This window comes from Triticum dicoccoides, chromosome 2B (assembly GCF_002162155.2).
Source record: "Triticum dicoccoides isolate Atlit2015 ecotype Zavitan chromosome 2B, WEW_v2.0, whole genome shotgun sequence".
Lineage (NCBI taxonomy): Eukaryota > Viridiplantae > Streptophyta > Magnoliopsida > Poales > Poaceae > Triticum > Triticum dicoccoides.
The window spans coordinates 569,855,345-569,872,060 of NC_041383.1; the positions used below are offsets into that span (position 1 = coordinate 569,855,345).

A 16,716-nucleotide genomic window follows, 5' to 3' on the forward strand; every position below is an offset into this window, starting at 1 on the left:
GTTACTAAGCAAGGACTTGCATCATCAAGGTAGTAACTGATTTTACCATCGTCTGAAAGAAGAAAAAAGGAAGAAAGATTACCCAAATGATTCATGCCACACGTGTGGCATGAAGCAATCTCGCCTGATGTTATTTACAACTAACAGAAAAGAAACCGAAAAAACAAACCCACAGAAAAAACTGAAACTTGCCATCCAAAACAAAAAGTTGCTATGCTTGACAAACAGTGGCATAGCCAGCCCACTAAGTTAGGATGGTACATCAATATAAATATTTACATAAGTTTATTTATTTTCAAAAAAATATTTTTTTACTACACTATATAGAAGCTATGGGGAAATTTCAGGGTGGTCCGTGGCCACCCCCTAGCTATGCCACTGTTGACAAATAAAGTTGCCATCCTCGCGTCACTAAGCAAGAACCGTCCAAAATATGTTTCTTTTGATTATAGTATAATTTGTGTTACTTACCACGTGTACCACGTGGTTCCAAAATATGTTTCTACTCTATAAAATATGTGTACTCTCGAAAAACATACAAAATCTGAAAATTTTGCTCCAGCGTAAAGTACACAGCAGAGTTCATATGAAGCAACAAGTTGGTACAAGGGTCGGTTCCCTGAACACACAAGCAAAATGCCTTCCAGTTAACAGTTCAGTAATTCAGTGAGACAGTGGCCCGACGCTCAGGAGAAAACATCATCTATAACGGCTATCTGTGGCAAAATTTAACCTAAAGGCAGAGGCTTCTTCTACGAATCTTTCTTGGGCGCCTTCCTCTTCATCCGGCTGAAAGGGCCGACCGTCTGGTCCATGACGTACATGTATATCACCTGGCTCCAGGACCTGTATGATTTCAGACTGTCATAATACTCCGGCGCGATCTCCTTCACCTTGTGCAGCTTGGCGCCAGGGATCCTGGGGAAATCGTGGTGCTCGTTGTGGTACCCCACGTGCCACGTCATCAGGTTCAGCGGCCCGTAGTACGAGTAGGTCTCCTGCTCCGGGCTGAACACGTAGTGCTCCGAGATGAAGTGGCCGGCCATCGGGTGCATGCCGCCGCCGAGGAACGTCGACAGGATGAGGTAGGCCAGCGACTTCCAGCCGTAGAGGTACACCATGGCCGCGTCGAGCGCGACCTGGATCGTCAGGTTGGTGAACTCCCACAGGCCCGGAGGCTTTGGCTTCAGGAAGAGCGGCCTGAGCGCGTAGAAGAAGAGCTGGAGCACGACCCAGATGGACTTGCTGAAGGTGTTCTTTACGACGTGCGCCTCCGTCTGGCTGGGAATGTCCATGTCGATCCCGTCCACGCCTTGGAACCGGTGGTGCTCCAGGTGGTATTTCTGGAATGTCACCGACATTGGGACGCCGATGGGGAGGTTTGCGAAGATGCCTAGCCAGCGGTTCAGGGATGGGGTGGCAAAGGCGAGGTTGTGGCTGAGCTCATGGATCGCGAGGAAGAGATTGTGATTCAGAAAGGAGCCGAAGAAGTAAGCAACCACCAGCATCTTCGACCAGCCTGCGTCGCGCAGGAGCGTGGCAGTCCATAGCTGTAGCGAAACAACTGCGGCTATCTGCAATCAAAGTTCAGACGGATATGAAAATACATCAGTAATAAATTAGAAAATGTGCTGTTTCTAGGGTGTTACTTTCACACAGAAAGAGAGAAGTATCCTGATTCTCCAGCTAATTTTGACAGGACTAATAAATCTCTAATCACACAACTATGAAGAACAACGTCCAACAAAATAAAACAAAACGTTATACAGTTGAAGGACAGGATGATAGGAGCCCTATATTGCCTGCCTACATGGGTCATGAGATCTAAGTTTTGGCATGAGAGACTATCTGTCTGCTTCAAGTTGCCAGCATGCCATGCCAAGGTGCACTAAAAGTCTGCAAGTGAGAAGTTCAAAGACCAATGCAGTAATTGCCGGTCACAGGAACAGAAAAGCACCAATTTTATACATGAAGCGGAAGTCTCATATTGGCAAAACTGCAGAGCAAGACTACCTAGTTGGTTCTGACAATTACCAAAGGAAGGTGCAGAGGCGCAGTCGTGCAGAGCACAATAACTATTTCAGGCACGAAAAGCATGACATAACAGATTCAGGACCAACAAGACAGATTCTGCAGAACTCTTAAGATCAACAAATTGCCACTTTTTTTTGCCAGAATAATGGTAGTAGTAAATACTTTGATCTTAATTTGATTGCCTGCACATAAAGTTGCTGAGTTTCAAACTACACGAAATTTAGTTTGTTGTGCACAACATGTGTATAAAGCATGACATCCATTCTACACAAACTCCTATCATCGAGAGCGACAACACTACAGATTGGACGTGGAGCCCATGCACAAGATGTGGACATGTAACAACCAGGCTTTTCCTGATGCCAAGGAACATTGCATTAAATTGCATCCAATGAAGCTACCACACTGTACGAATATGCTGCACCATACATACTCTTATTTGTTCTCCTGAATTAAAAGCGTAACCGCTCGTTTGTGATGAAGTGACCAGTTTGGTCATGACAAAATCAATCACTACTCTACCAAATAGTACTGACTTTTTAGTTTTTACCAGCTTTATATGGAAGTTAAAACAAGAAAGAAGCTGCAATCAAACTCAAGGTTAGGAATCTAACTGTCTGGTGTTTAAGAAAAACTGAAGGAATAAAAAACAAGACGACCACCACAATGCAAACAAATCCACGCTGAAACCACTAGAGAGCTCGATCTACGGAAGATCTCAATCTGAAAGGAGACTGGGGAATAGATCACGGCACCTTGATAAAAGCGAGAGGATCCGGGCCGAAGAGCTCCTTGATCTGCGGGTACTTGGCCAGGATCTCCCTGCGGCGCGACGCGTGCGGCTCGTCCGTGTACGACCAGAAGAAGTCCGTCGCCATCACGCCTTCCTCCTTCTCGTCGGCGTCCTTCTCGTCGGCGTCCGCGCGTGTCGCGCCCATTGCTTCCTCTCCTCCTCTCCTCCGAAGGCCCAGGCAATGGCGGCTGCTCCTTGGCGGAAGAGACGGGGACGGGGCGAGGGTGGGCGGGAGCTACGCGCTGGCCGGCAGCGTTGATTGGAGAGGCCCCGGCTATGGAGTTGGTCTGGGTGCTCGTTATTTGAGGGAGTCCAGTTCAGGTGGGGGTGCGGGCATTGGAGATGGACGTGCGCCCTGTGCCGGGATATCTGTACGGGACACAGCGTGATGGAGTATTGGAGTTGAAATAGTGCGTTCTTTTCACATGGGGACCCCGCATGTCTCTGACGCCATGGGTCCGGTTTTTTCTTTCGAGGGCTATAAACATGTCGATAACTCCAAAGTGAACTCGAGAACCTCAACTCTTTTGCGGGGGTTTTTTTTTTCGGGTGACTCTTTTGCGGTTGATACGGGTCCAATTACTGCACGAAATACTAATTAAGAAGCACTATGGATCACTCATATCTTATGTGTGTCATTTGTCGCAATATGAGAGTTTTTTATATCCGTTTATTTAAAATGTTTTATCTCTTATACCGTGCGTCCGAATTTCATTTTTACCGCTGAATTCCTCACATCGAGATCTTCAAAACTAGACCCATATTGCGAACTTTTATTTCATGGAAAAACTAGACGAAAGAATCACATCGGGAGCATTTTTTTTCTTTCCGAAACTCGTGGAAGCAAAACGGTGCCACCCGCGGAAAGAAAATAGAAAATGTGTTTCTTTCACAGAGAGACATGACCGTGCCTCTTGCGGAAGCAAAACCATACCTCTCACGAAAGGAAAAATAAAAAGAGAAAACAATTTTTTTTTGTTTCCGGAAGGCACGGCCGTGCCTCTCGCGGAAGCAAATCCATGCCTCTCGCGAAAGCAAAAGAAAAAAGAAAACACATTTTTTCACGAAAAATATTTTTTGTCGAAAAGCTTAGAAAGACAGACGAAAAATCAAAAAGCCAAAAAAATTCAGAAAAACCCATCTAAAAAGGCATAAACACGTGAGAAAAAATAAAAATAAAAACAAAATTCAGAGGAAGCGTCCAAAGCATGACACGTGGCTGAGAGCGCGTCAAGTCCACCCCAAGTGACCCTTGGGGACGCTCCTGAAGGAGCGCTCCTCAATTAGTTGCTCTCATTACTACCTTCTTTTTTCAGTAAACAAGCCAATTGCCTATATGGCTTCAACTTTTGGGCTTCACTTTTTCTCCTTGAAAAGTGTCCTTCTAGGACTTGAGCATATATTCCCTTAAAAAGGACTTTGAGCAGATGATTTTGCAAACGGATTACACAGCGGATCTAATAGCCCAGGAGCCACATACCTTCCCATTTAGGGTTTCTTTTCCCTCGTTGGCGACGGTGACGAAGCCAACCTCGAGAATCTGTTGGGTCATTGCTAATTTTTTGATTTTTCTCTTCACAGTTTACAGTAGATGCACAATGTTTTAGGATATTTTCCTCAGAAGTTGTGGGGTCAACGAACCTCATAGCCAACACATAGAAACGCCACCGGTGGGCGATTTGCACCGCTGGGGCGAGATTGGTACACTGATCTTTACAAAATCGCCCCCTCTCGCATGCGACGAGGGTGTTTTTTGTGCCAGTGTCTGCGGACGGCAGTCTGGTGGGCGAAACCTAGCTCTGTCAGTAGACACTAGTTCTGCATCAGTGGTAGGGAAGAGGTATGAGATTGATCTGGAGGAGATGCTGGAAAACATGGAACTACTTGATGATGAGCTCAATGATGTGGTGGTCGGAAAGGAGGAGGCAAAGAAATTTGTGGCGATCGCGAGGGTCAACGCAAACATAGCTTTCAGTTTGTCGGCGTTTTCTGATACAATGAAGTTTATGTGGGGTTTGGCCCAGACGCCTGATGTTTGCTTGAATTACGTCGGTATTTCCCCAAAGAGGAATGGATGATGCAGCACAACAACGGTAGTTATTTCCCTCAGTGATGAAACCAAGATTATCGAACCAATAGGAGAACCACGCAACACCACGTAAACAGCTCCTACACACAAAGAACAAATACTTGCAACCCGACGTAAGAGAGGGGTTGTCAATCCCTCACGGATAAAAGGATAGGTAAAATTGTAGTAGTTTGGATAAATAGATCTCACGGGAATGCAAGATAAAATAAATAAATAAAAATTGCAGCAAGTTATTTTCGTATTTTTGGATTAATAGATATGAAAATAAAAGCAAATAAAAATAGATCTCAAAGGCAAATATGATTAAGAAAAGACCCAAGGTCCATAGATTTCACTAGTGGCTTCTCTCATGAAAAATAGCATATAGGTGGTAACACAATTACTGTTGGGAAAATGATAGAAATTCAAATAATCATGATGATATCTAGGCAATGATCATTATATAGGCATCACGTCTAAGATTAGTAGTGTAACACCCCGGGGATCATGCTACAGTAACCTCGCACTAATGATGCCATGTCATCAAATTTAACTAAGCCAAAATTGCCACTTGATAAAAATCAAAGCCGTTTTCAAATTTAAAGTAAAGTCAAATAATTTATTTCTTCAAGCAGTACAACTAAAAAGTTCACTATATTCTATAAATTCCCCTGATCATGGTAATATTGAACACAACATTGTTTGACCCACCAATTAATTCCTAGGATCTTATGAAGTGGTTCAGCAACAAAATAGCTAGCCTTTTCTCTAAAAATGGGTAGACAACTCCTTTTGGACCCAAACTTTTTGTGCACCCTGGTAATATTGTGCTTAATCTATATGCCAAGCTTCACTTTTAATAAAAATCATCTGGTGCAAAGCTCAAATAGGAAAACAAGAGAAATAAATGAAAACAGAAAAATAAAACAACATAAAAAAGGAAAAGTGCCCCTGGCCCAACTGGGCCACGACTCAACTGGTCGCACACCCAACCGGCCCACCCTGGTCCACCTAACCCCCGCTACCCCGTAACCCTAGCCCCGCACGAACCGCACTCCCCCCACGCGCCCCCATTCCGCCCTCTGCCTCCTCCCGATCTGGATCGGGGGCAAGCAACCTGCGCCCGTCGCCGGCGCGTCGTCGCCCCGTAGCTACGTCGCCGGCCGCTGCCATGCTCCACGCGCCCACCTGTGTTGCCGCCTCGCTGGAGCCACCCCGTCGCCCCCGTCGTCCTCTCCGTCGCAGAACAGCCCCGACCTCGGCGCCTTGTCCGCGTCATCGCTCGCCGTCATCTTCGTCTTCCTCCCCGCGCCCACTGCCATTTCCCTGCAACTGCTAGTGAGGTGCCGCGCCTTCCCTTTTCCCCCTAGGGAATCGTTGGAGAACGGCGCACCGTACGAACTTTCCGCCGGGCGCGATGCCACACTGGCGTCGTGCGCCCACGCAATCACCTCCCGCGCGAGACGCGTGTATTTGGTGGACCGAGGCAGACCGCCCCTTCCTGCCTTATCTTTTCCCCTCGCACTTCATCCCCTACCTTCAGCCACACCCCTCCCAGCGTCATGTTTCTTCTCTCCCTTCCATCTCCTCCTCTGCCCATCCCCTTCCTTCTTCCCTGCAGCAAAATAAGGCGAGGAGGGGTGCAAAAAGCTGGCGCGCGACGCGTCCTGGCCGCTGCAAGCAACCTTACGGCAGCTGCGAGCGAACGCCATGGCTGGCTTCGAGCGCTCCTCTCCATGGTCGCCGCAGCCGAACGCGCTAGTCGCCATGGCTAGCTTTCGATTTCCTTCCGTGAGAGCTGCATCCCGGACGACGGTGGTGGTGGTGGAGCCGTTCAAGCGATGAGCTTCAACCGGCAAGGCCAGGACCTCACTGATCGAAAAGCTGCAACCGGCCACACAATATGCTGGAAGCGGTGTTCTCTGGAGCTGGAACCATCGTCCACTTTTGCTGCAATCAGCAACCGCCAGGGGGTGAAGAAGGCGAGGTACGGTGCTACTACCAAAGAGTTTTTTTGCTGGAATCGGATCTTGGAGATGCTGGAACCATCTTCTATTTTTGCTGCAACCAGCAGCTGCCGGGGTGAAGACGTCGAGGTACGGTGCTACTACCATATAGTTTTTTTGCTGGAAGCGAACGGAGAAAAGGTTGCAACCTCTATTGCTCGGTGATGCAACGGGACGGTGTCGAGATGTGTTTTGCTGGAACCGGCAAAAAAATGCTGGAACCCATAAGAACTTTTGCTGGGAAGATACACGAGAATTTTTGCAAGTACTCGACGTGATGGTGGTTCTTTTTTGCTGGATTCAATGATTTTTTTGCTGCAACCAGCATGTGATTTTGCTACTACTCGCAAACTAATGAAGTTTTGTGTTTTTGCCGAGGACAAGGTGCTTCGAACTGAACGACGGTGACGAGCGGAGGCGCCGGCGGTGCCCTAGGGATGTTGCAACCATGGCGACTAGAGCTGGAACCGACCGATGGGCGAGCTGCAGGCGTCAATGTCATGTGGCGGCCGAGGGATGAGTGCAGGTGGCACGGGTGGCCGGCGAGCAAGAGACAAGTCCTTTTTGGTGCCGGGGCCGGCGGTGCAGCGACTAATCCGGTCGAGGGGGGAGCGGCGCTGCCTCCGGCGAGGAGCGGTGTCGCGGCGGGGGACCATCTGTAGATTTGGTCAACGGGCACGAGCAGGAGGAAGGGCAAGGGCACGGGGTGAGCTGGGCGTCGGGCGGAATCTAACTGATCCGTAGCTTGCATCGTATGGCCGGGGTGCGACCGGCCCAAAGTTTGGGCCGGCGCACCGGCGCCTATCACCCCCCTTCCCCCTATGCCTCCACCGCCGTGTCGACCTTGCGTCGTTCGTGCGCGCATGCCCCCTACGTGTCCTGGTCGCAGCCCGCTCGTGCCCACCTACCGATGTGCTGTGCTGCTACTCCCGGCTGCCGTGCGCTGCTGCTTGCTCTGCGTGCTGCCGGCGTTGCTGCTCTACTGCTGCTAGCTGTTGCTGCCTCTGCACGCGGCGCCACCGAGCCGCCCCCTCGCCTGGCTGCACCGTCGCCTAGCGCCGCACCGGCCGCTGCTGTCACGCTCGCGATGACTTCCGCCTCCGCCACACCCCTGTGGGCCGCCACCAGCGCCACCACCTCCCGTGCCACCCTGCCACTGTCGTTGACGCCCTCCCACTCGCCAGCGTCCGCCCCTGCCCGCTGTACTCCGCCACCATCGCCGGCGGCCCCGGCTGGCCGCGCCCGAGCTCGCCTCGGCGGGCGCTCGTGGCTGCGCCCGCGAGCCGTACGACCGTGCGCCCGTTAGGCCTCGCTGGGCCTATGACATATGGGGCCCAACACCCTAAAAAAGATAAAAAATGTAAATAAAAATTAATTAATTACATACTTAGCTCACTAATTAGTTAGTTAACTTAGTTAAACTAATAAATAAACCTAAACAATCAATAATAGGGGGCCCCACCCCTGTTGACCAACTGGTCAACTGGGTCCCCCTGACCCAAATGTCATCCTCGGTGTGCACTTTTGTGTACATAGAGCTGGGTACCCCTAGCAATTTGTTGTTTATTTTGAATTAATAATAATTTCAGAATATTGTTAAATCTTTGAAAAATCATAGAAAATAATCCGTAACTCGGGTGAAAAAGTTTTATACATGAAAGTTGCTCAGAACGATGAGAAGATCCGAATACGCAACCCGTTCGTCAACCACACATTCCTAGCATAGCGAACATGCAACATTTCACCTATGGTTCATCTGTCCGAAAACGCGAAACATCGGGGATACTTTCCCAGATGTTTTCCCCCTTCGCCGGTATCACCTACTACCGCATTAGGGCACACCTAGCACCGCTCATTGTCATGTCATGCACCGTCATGCTTATGTTTGCATTATATTTATTGTTTCTTCCCCCTCTTCTCTCCGGTAGACTACGAGACTGACGCCGCTGCTGCCTCGATCGACTATGGTGTTGACGACCCCTCCTTATTGCCAGAGCAACCAGGCAACCCCCCCCTTGATCACCAGATATTGCCTATTCCTTCCCTATACTGCTTGCATTAGAGTAGTCTAGCATGTTACTATTTCGGTTAATCCTATTCTGTTGCATAGCTTGTCATTGTTGCTACAGTTGTTGATACCTTACCTGCAATCCTAAATGCTTAGTATAGGATGCTAGTTTATCATCTGTGGCCCTACATTCTTGTCCGTCTGCCTTGCTATACTACCGGGCCGTGATCACTTGGCAGGTGATCACGGGTATATACTATACATACATACATGCTATTCAGATGGTGACTAAAGTCGGGTCGGCTCGTAGAGTACCCGCAAGTGATTCAGAGATGGGGGTTGTAGCGGCAGGTGGTACCATCCATGTAGTGATGGGCCTGGGTTCCTGACAGCCCCCTGATGGTTACTTTGTGGCAGAGCGACAGGGCAGGTTGAGACCACCTAGGCGAGAGGTGGGCCCGGCCCTAGTCGGCGTCCGTGGTTACTTCATAATAACACGCTTAACGAGATCATGGTATTTGATCTGAGTCTGGCCACTTGCCTATACGCACTAACCAACTACGCGGGAATAGTTATGGGCACTCGACATCATGGTATCAGACGAAGCCTTCTTGACGTCAGCGACTGAGCGGCGCGCACCGGGTTGGACCGCGTAACACAATTCCTTTATAATGGAGGTTGCTAGGTCTGCTCACCGGCCGCCCTCGCAACGTGCATGTGTGCAATGGGCGATGGGCCCAGACCCCTGCACGCATAGGATTTAGATCAGCGTGCTGACCTCTCTATTATGCTTAGGTAGGGCTGTGACATGTTGATCTTCCGAGGCCGGGCATGACCCAGGAAAGTGTGTCTGGTCAGAGGGATCGAGCGTGTTGGGAAATGTGGTGCACCCCTGCATGTAAGTTTATTATTCGAATAGCCATGTCCCTCAGTAAAAGGTTGACCCGGAGTTATACCTTGACCTTATGACAACTAGAACCAGATACTTAATAAAACACACCCAGACAAGTTCCAGAGACAACCGGTGATCGCTTTCCCACAGGGCGACGAGGGGAGAATCGCTGGGTAGGATTATGCTATGCGATGATACTTGGTGAACTTCAATCGACTCTCTTCTACATCCTGCAAGATAGAGGCTGCCAGAAGCGTAGTCTTCGATAGGACTAGCTATCCCCCTCTTATTCTGGCATTCTTTACACATATACCCATGCATATACCCATGCATATTTACTTTAGATCCTTGCTTACGAGTACTTTGGGTGAGTACTCACGGTTGCTTTGCTCCCTCTTTCCCCCTTTTTCCTCTTCTTCTCGTATGCCGCAACCAGATGTTGGAGCCAAGGAGCCAGATGCCACCGTTGATGACGACCCCTACTACACCAAGGGTGCCTACTACTACGTTCAGGCCGCCGCCGACGAGGAGTAGTTTAGGAGGATCCCAGGCAGGAGTCCTGTGCCTCTTTCGATCTGTATCCCAGCTTGTGCTAGCAATCTTATGGCACCTAGTTTAACTTAGGTCTGTACTCAGATATTGTTGCTTCCGATGACTCGTTTATATTCGAGCACTTGTATTCGAGCCCTCGAGGCCCCTGGCTTGTAATATGATGCTTGTATGACTTATTTTTACTTTTAGAGTTGTGTTGTGATATCTTCCTGTGAGTCCCTCATCTTGGTCGTACACGTTTGTGTGCATGATAGTGTACGATTGAACCGGGGGCGTCACAAGTTGGTATCAGAGCCGATTGCCTGTAGGAATCCCCCTTCCACACTCCTTGGCCGAAGTCGAGTCTAGTCACTACAAAACTTTTACTAACATGGCTGTGTGGCTTAAGGGCCCATGTCGCCCTTGGGTGGTATTAGGATCTTTTATTCCTCGATCTTTACTTTGGGAATATGATCTCTCTTCTATTCGGGTTAAATGATTTTGCTAATTCTAACTCTAGGTTCTCGTAATTACTTCCTACCGGAGAGCCCCTCACTTCAGATGATTGCTTGGTGCACCGAAGGATTCCAAAGATACTCTTTGATGTTCTCTCAAGACTTTGTATATGTTGCTTTTGCAATTCCCTACCACCGAAATATCCCTATGGACAAATACATACATATGTCGTTCTTACTTTTATTCCTAGTTGATCTTGTTATTACAAGATACCCCTAAATTCTCTATTATTCCGAGAATACTTAGTGCCTACCGCCTTGCAGTTCTTTGCCACCTGAGTACCCCTACAGATAATTTCTCGCACTTATCGAGTATCTGCTCATCCCCACTTGATTCATGTATTTCACAAAAGTCTTTGAAATACCATTCGATCTTTCCAAAAATTTCAGCAGCCTATTGCTCTTGAAATACTTGCTTGCTTACATTTATGGTTAATCTCATAAGTCTAGTAATCTTATCGACATCCTTTGTCATAATCATTTTGAGTCCGTTGGTTCAATATGTTGTGATTTCTTGCAATCCTAAGATGAATCCTAGAATACATCCTTCTGGCTCAGATGTCATTTTGAACATGCGCTGGTTCTCGACCAATCAAGATACCTTCGATTGTATCCCTAAGTCTACACAACTTATCCATCTTTAATCAAAACGTTTTCTTCTGAGTCCTTGATCTGAAAATCATAATTTGTTTGCATTTGAGCTCTGAATTAGTCAGTTGTTTCTATAATCTGTTACCTTTGCATTTTTCTTCCTTCTGATTGAGTATCGATATTCACATCAGGTTCCTTGTGGTCCGCGAGACCAATTGCTTGGTTATTATCCGACAACGTCCTTCATATTCAATCACTTTGGAAGTTCTTTCCCTGATACATAATGCCATTGGTAAATCCTATTATCTGATTTGGCCAACCATGCCCTACTTTCGAGCTGGTGATATTTACTATTGAAGCTTGTGGTATATGTTTCCACGATGCCCCGATGGGTTGAACCTATGCCTTCCTTAATATGTGTGAACTCGAAAGTTTTCACGAGTCATGCTCTTCTGGTATTTTGCCAGATAAAATTTCAACACTACAACTTCATCGAACGCGAGAAGTGAATGAAAGGTTATGCATTGGAGAAGTGGGAGTCGGCCTTGAACTTTGTGTTCATGCCCATGGACACGATGTAGATCTTCTCATTGAAACTTCTTTCAAAATTAATTATTCCCTTGGTATAAGTTCATCTTATATCTAGGATCTGGCCTTTTGCAATCATGGTTCTGACCATGTTCTCCTTTAAATACCATTTCATGTGCAAGTTTAAGCACTTGTCTTCTACCGAGCAATACCCCAGTCCAACCTCTACTTTGATCAGTCGTCGAATATTACCCCCTGGTATCTTGAGATTATCACGGAACCACATAACTTCTTATGAGTTCTTCATCAAGTACTACATTCTCACTGATTCCAATTTTTCCTGGGTTCTGAGTGGTTAGTCACTCGAGTACACCAATAACTAAATTGTGTCCGCTCTACGATTCAACCATTCTTAGCAATCTTCCTTGCTTACGAGTTTGTACCCGATCACTTCATTCCTAGCCTGATTGGCTATGCACCATTATCGTGATAAATTTTAACCATGCTACCTGGTCCTTCTTCTCAGAGCACAAATTTTGATGGTAAGCTAATCTTACATCGATCTTCCTCGTCATGCCATTTCTCCTTGAACAGCAAACTTGATTTCGAGTTTGTGTCATATCCGTGGATCCAATAATATTTCGCTGCATAAATCCTTTTGCCTGATGCAGTCGCTATTTGATTGCTTCTTCGTGGAGCCTCTCAAAAAAATATGTCATGATCATCGTCAACATTTTGACTCCCTCCAAGATATCAATCGAATTCATGATGTTAAGTACCATCCTCGTCCTTTGGAAGTTTGAGTTACCATCGAGAACATCCTTACCTTCCTGTCATCATAAACTTGTTCATGCTATGGATGCAACTTACTATCCAGTTTGTATTATGTTCTACCTTGAAGTATTACCGTCTTTTATGTCAAGGATGTTGTGAGGACTGCTCCACCTCTGAAGGAATTCTTGGTATTGTGATACTTCTCACCCTCACCATTCTTTCTTGGTCCCCGTGTTGATTCTAACCAGGATACCAACACGTGAACCATGCTGCTTTGGGTTCTGTACTTCTAGCAACCCTATTGCTTTGAAGTTAATGCTCGACAGTTCATTCCTAGACTAATGGTTATTGAATCACCATTCTAACATTGATTATGCTACCTAAGCCCATATTCCGGGTGCACCTTTCAGCCAATGATTACTTGTGTATGTTTTCCTTGAGCATACCTCATTATATCATTTGATCAAACAAATGTTATCTCTTTGTTCACATAATTGTGGAAATCCATCTTTTGGAAATCTCAATGAATTGTCACTAAGTTCATCAGCCACCTCCTCATCCTCTCCTTGGTTTAATGATGAACTCATGATTTGGAACTTGCTTCCATAGTTCATTTCCTCAGAATCTGGCAACGCCATCTTGTCAAATAGTGTTGCACCCCTTCCTTCTCAGGCATCATGAGTTTGAGGTATCCTAACACCAATCAGATCTGAATCTCGGTCAGATATGATGGTTGGAACATATTTCCAAAGAGTTATAACATTGGTCTTTATATAACCCGGTAAGGTGGTGTCATGCCTAGCACACCTGGCCGGAGGACTTATTGTTACAGTTTCCTTTTTAGAAAGGTTAGCCATTCTTCCATGAGGAAATTGTAAAAATTATTCTATAAGTTGTTCCTAATGGATCCTTTGTGTATCCAAAGTGTGACCTTTGCTTGAAGCCCATGTCAATGCTATCTCAAAGCCTGTCCCTGGTACTCCGATCTTTAATAAGAAAATTGGAAGCACAAATGCTAATTGTTTTGATTATCTAAATACCGTTGTATGGGTAACATCATGAAATCCCTTGCCCCTTTACTTAATTGAACATCTACTTGTTGTCCTGACATGGATGAGAAAGATATGCTCTCGATACTTGAGTATAACCTCTTTTTCCATTAAATTGTTCTGATTAGTATACTAATCACTTTTCCTTTCCATTGTTTTGTTTAACCTTTCTTATAATCTGACTTAACTGAGCAGTGTTAATTCCTTGCTTAGGTAAGCACCTTGTTGTACCACTCTGTCAGTAAGACCGTGTTACTATTCTTGATGACATTCCGGTAGCCACCGATGGATGAGAACTTTGCCTATTGGTCCGCCTCGTTCTACGAGCAGGAAAAAGGTTGTCTTCGTCCCTCGCCCTTGGTACCGACGTGGTTGCTGACATAACTAACAGACTATCCTCTGACATGCCTTGTTATCACGACTGTGCAAAAATATCACCACCCTTTCTACTTTTAACCCACATGGTGGGCCCATAACCCACAGATCCACAGGATCAAAACCTGACTCTCATGTACACCCCCTAATTCCATAATTATTCCTCGCACGTGGCCTCTTATGTAATTCATGAGCCACCTTCCGATGAGATCATCAATTCTGGTATCAGACACAATACTTATTCTCGTTGCTCTGGACCCCTTCACACCTATTTCGGGCATCGAATGATTACCTACCCGCTCGAAACTTCTCACGGTACCTTCTTACTTTGCTCTTGATATTTTCTTAAGTCGCAGCTCGAGAGTTATTTTCCCCCTCCTTCCCCAATGTTACCTACCAGATAGTCAACATTGCAGAGATCCATTCTCCCGGAATACCTTTATTCTTTCGTAAGTACGATGGAGTTCCTGAAGGAAGGATGTCGACTTCATCACTATGACTAGAAGCAGAGAAATGAAGACATCAATGTAATGGTTCGACCTCTTCGAGAAGAGCACCCAAGACCGAGAAGATTCGTTAGAATTTCATAACCAGATCTTTCTCCATTACTCCACCTCCTAAAATCTCAGGACGAGATTTCTTGTAGTGGAGGAGATTTGTAACACTCCGGGGATCATGCTATAGTAACCTCGCACTAATGATTCCATGTCATCAAATTTAACTAAGCCAAATTGCCACTTGATAAAAATCAAAGCCGTTCTCAAATTTCAAGTAAAGCCAAATAATTTATTTCTTCAAGCAGTAAAACTAAAAAGTTCACTATATTCTAAAAATTCCCCTGATCATGGTAATATTGAACACAACATTGTTTGACCCACCAATTAATTCCTAGAATCTTATGAAGTGGTTCAGCAGCAAAATAGCTAGCCTTTTCAATTTCTAAAAACGGGTAGACAACTCCTTTTGGCCCCAAACTTTTTGTGCACCCTGGTAATATTGTGCTTCATTTATATGCCAAACTTCACTTTTAACAAAAATCATTTGGTCCAAATCTCAAATAGGAAAATAGGAGCAATAAATGAAAACAGAAAAAATAAAACAACAATAAAAAAGGAAAAAGTGCCCCTGGCCAACTGGGCCAGGGCCGAGCTGGTCGCACACCCAACCGGCCCAACCCAGTCCACCTAACCCCCACTAACCCCCGTAACCCTAGCCCCGCACGACCTGCACTTCCCTCCCACGCGCCCCCATTCCGCCCTCTGCCTCCCCTCGATCTAGATCGGGGGCAGGCAACCTGCGCCCGTCGCCGGCGTGTCATCGCCCCGTAGCTACGCCGCTGACCGCCGCCATGCTCTGCGCGCCCACCTAGGCGGGAGCGACCCCGTCGCCCCCGTCGTCCTCTCCGTCGTAGAACCGCCCTGACCTCGGCGCCTCATCCCCATCATCACTCGCCGTCGTCTTCGTATTCCTCCCCGCGCCCACTGCCATTTCCATGCAACCACTGGTGAGGCGCCGCGCCTCCCCTTTCCCCCTGTGCCTCCACCGCCGCATCGGCCTTGCGCCGTTCTAGTGCGTGCGCCCCCTGTGCATCCCAGCTGCGCCCGGTTCACGCCCCGCTCGTGCCCACCTGCCGATGTGCTGCGCTGCTGCTCCGTACTGCCGTGCACTGCGCTGCTGCTCCCGGCTGCCGTGCGTTGCTGCTTGCTCTGTGTGCTGCCAGCGTCACTGCTCTACTGCTGCTGCCTCTGCACGCGGCGCCACCAAGCCGCCCTCTCGCCTGGCTGCGCCATCGCCTAGTGCTGTGCCGGCCGCTGCTGTCACGCCCGCCATGGCGCCTGCCTACGCCACACCCCTGTGGGCCGCCATCCGCGCCACCACCTCTTGTGCAGCCCTGCCGCTACCGCCTACGCCCTCCAGCTCCCCAGCGTCCGCCCGTGCTCGCTGTACTCTGCCACCATTGCCCGCGGCCTCGGCTGGCCGTGCTCGAGCTCGCCCCGGCGGGGGCTCGTGGCTGCGCCCGCGAGCCCGCATGGCCGTGCGCCCGTTAGGCCTCGCTGGGCCTATGACATATGGGGGCCAACGCCCTGAAAAAAAGAAGATAAAAAATGTAAATAAAAATTAATTAATTAATTAATTAACTTACTTAATTACCTATTTAGCTAACTAATTAGTTAGTTAACTTAGTTAAACTAATAAATAAACCTAAACAATCAATGACACGGGGCCCCACTCCTGTTGACCAGTCAAATGTTGACTGGTCAACTGGGTCCCCCTAACCCAAATGTCGTCCTCTGTGTGCACTTTTGTGTACACAGAGCTGGGTACCCGTAGCAATTTGTTGTTTATTTCGAATTAATAACAATTTTATAATATTGTTAAATCTTTGAAAAATCATAGAAAATAATCCGAACTTGGGTGAAAAAGTTTTATACATGAAAGTTACTCAGAACGACGAGACGAATCTGAATACGCAGCCCGTTCATCAGCCACACAGCCCTAGCATAGCGAACATGCAACATTTCACCTCCGGTTCATTTGTCCAAAAACGTGAA

The 16,716-nt window shown here is 47.3% G+C and overlaps 1 protein-coding gene across 1 annotated transcript; it reads right to left on the bottom strand.

Moving 5' to 3' along the window:
• Positions 1–536: 536 nt before the first annotated feature.
• Positions 537–3,188, bottom strand: LOC119364917 (sphingolipid delta(4)-desaturase DES1-like). Its single transcript, XM_037630488.1, has 2 exons — positions 2,790–3,188; positions 537–1,574 (listed from the first exon to the last, which is right to left on the bottom strand). The coding sequence occupies exons 1-2, from the start codon at positions 2,970–2,972 to the stop codon at positions 753–755; spliced, it is 1,005 nt and encodes a 334-aa protein (XP_037486385.1). The 5' UTR covers positions 2,973–3,188; the 3' UTR covers positions 537–752.
• Positions 3,189–16,716: the final 13,528 nt, after the last annotated feature.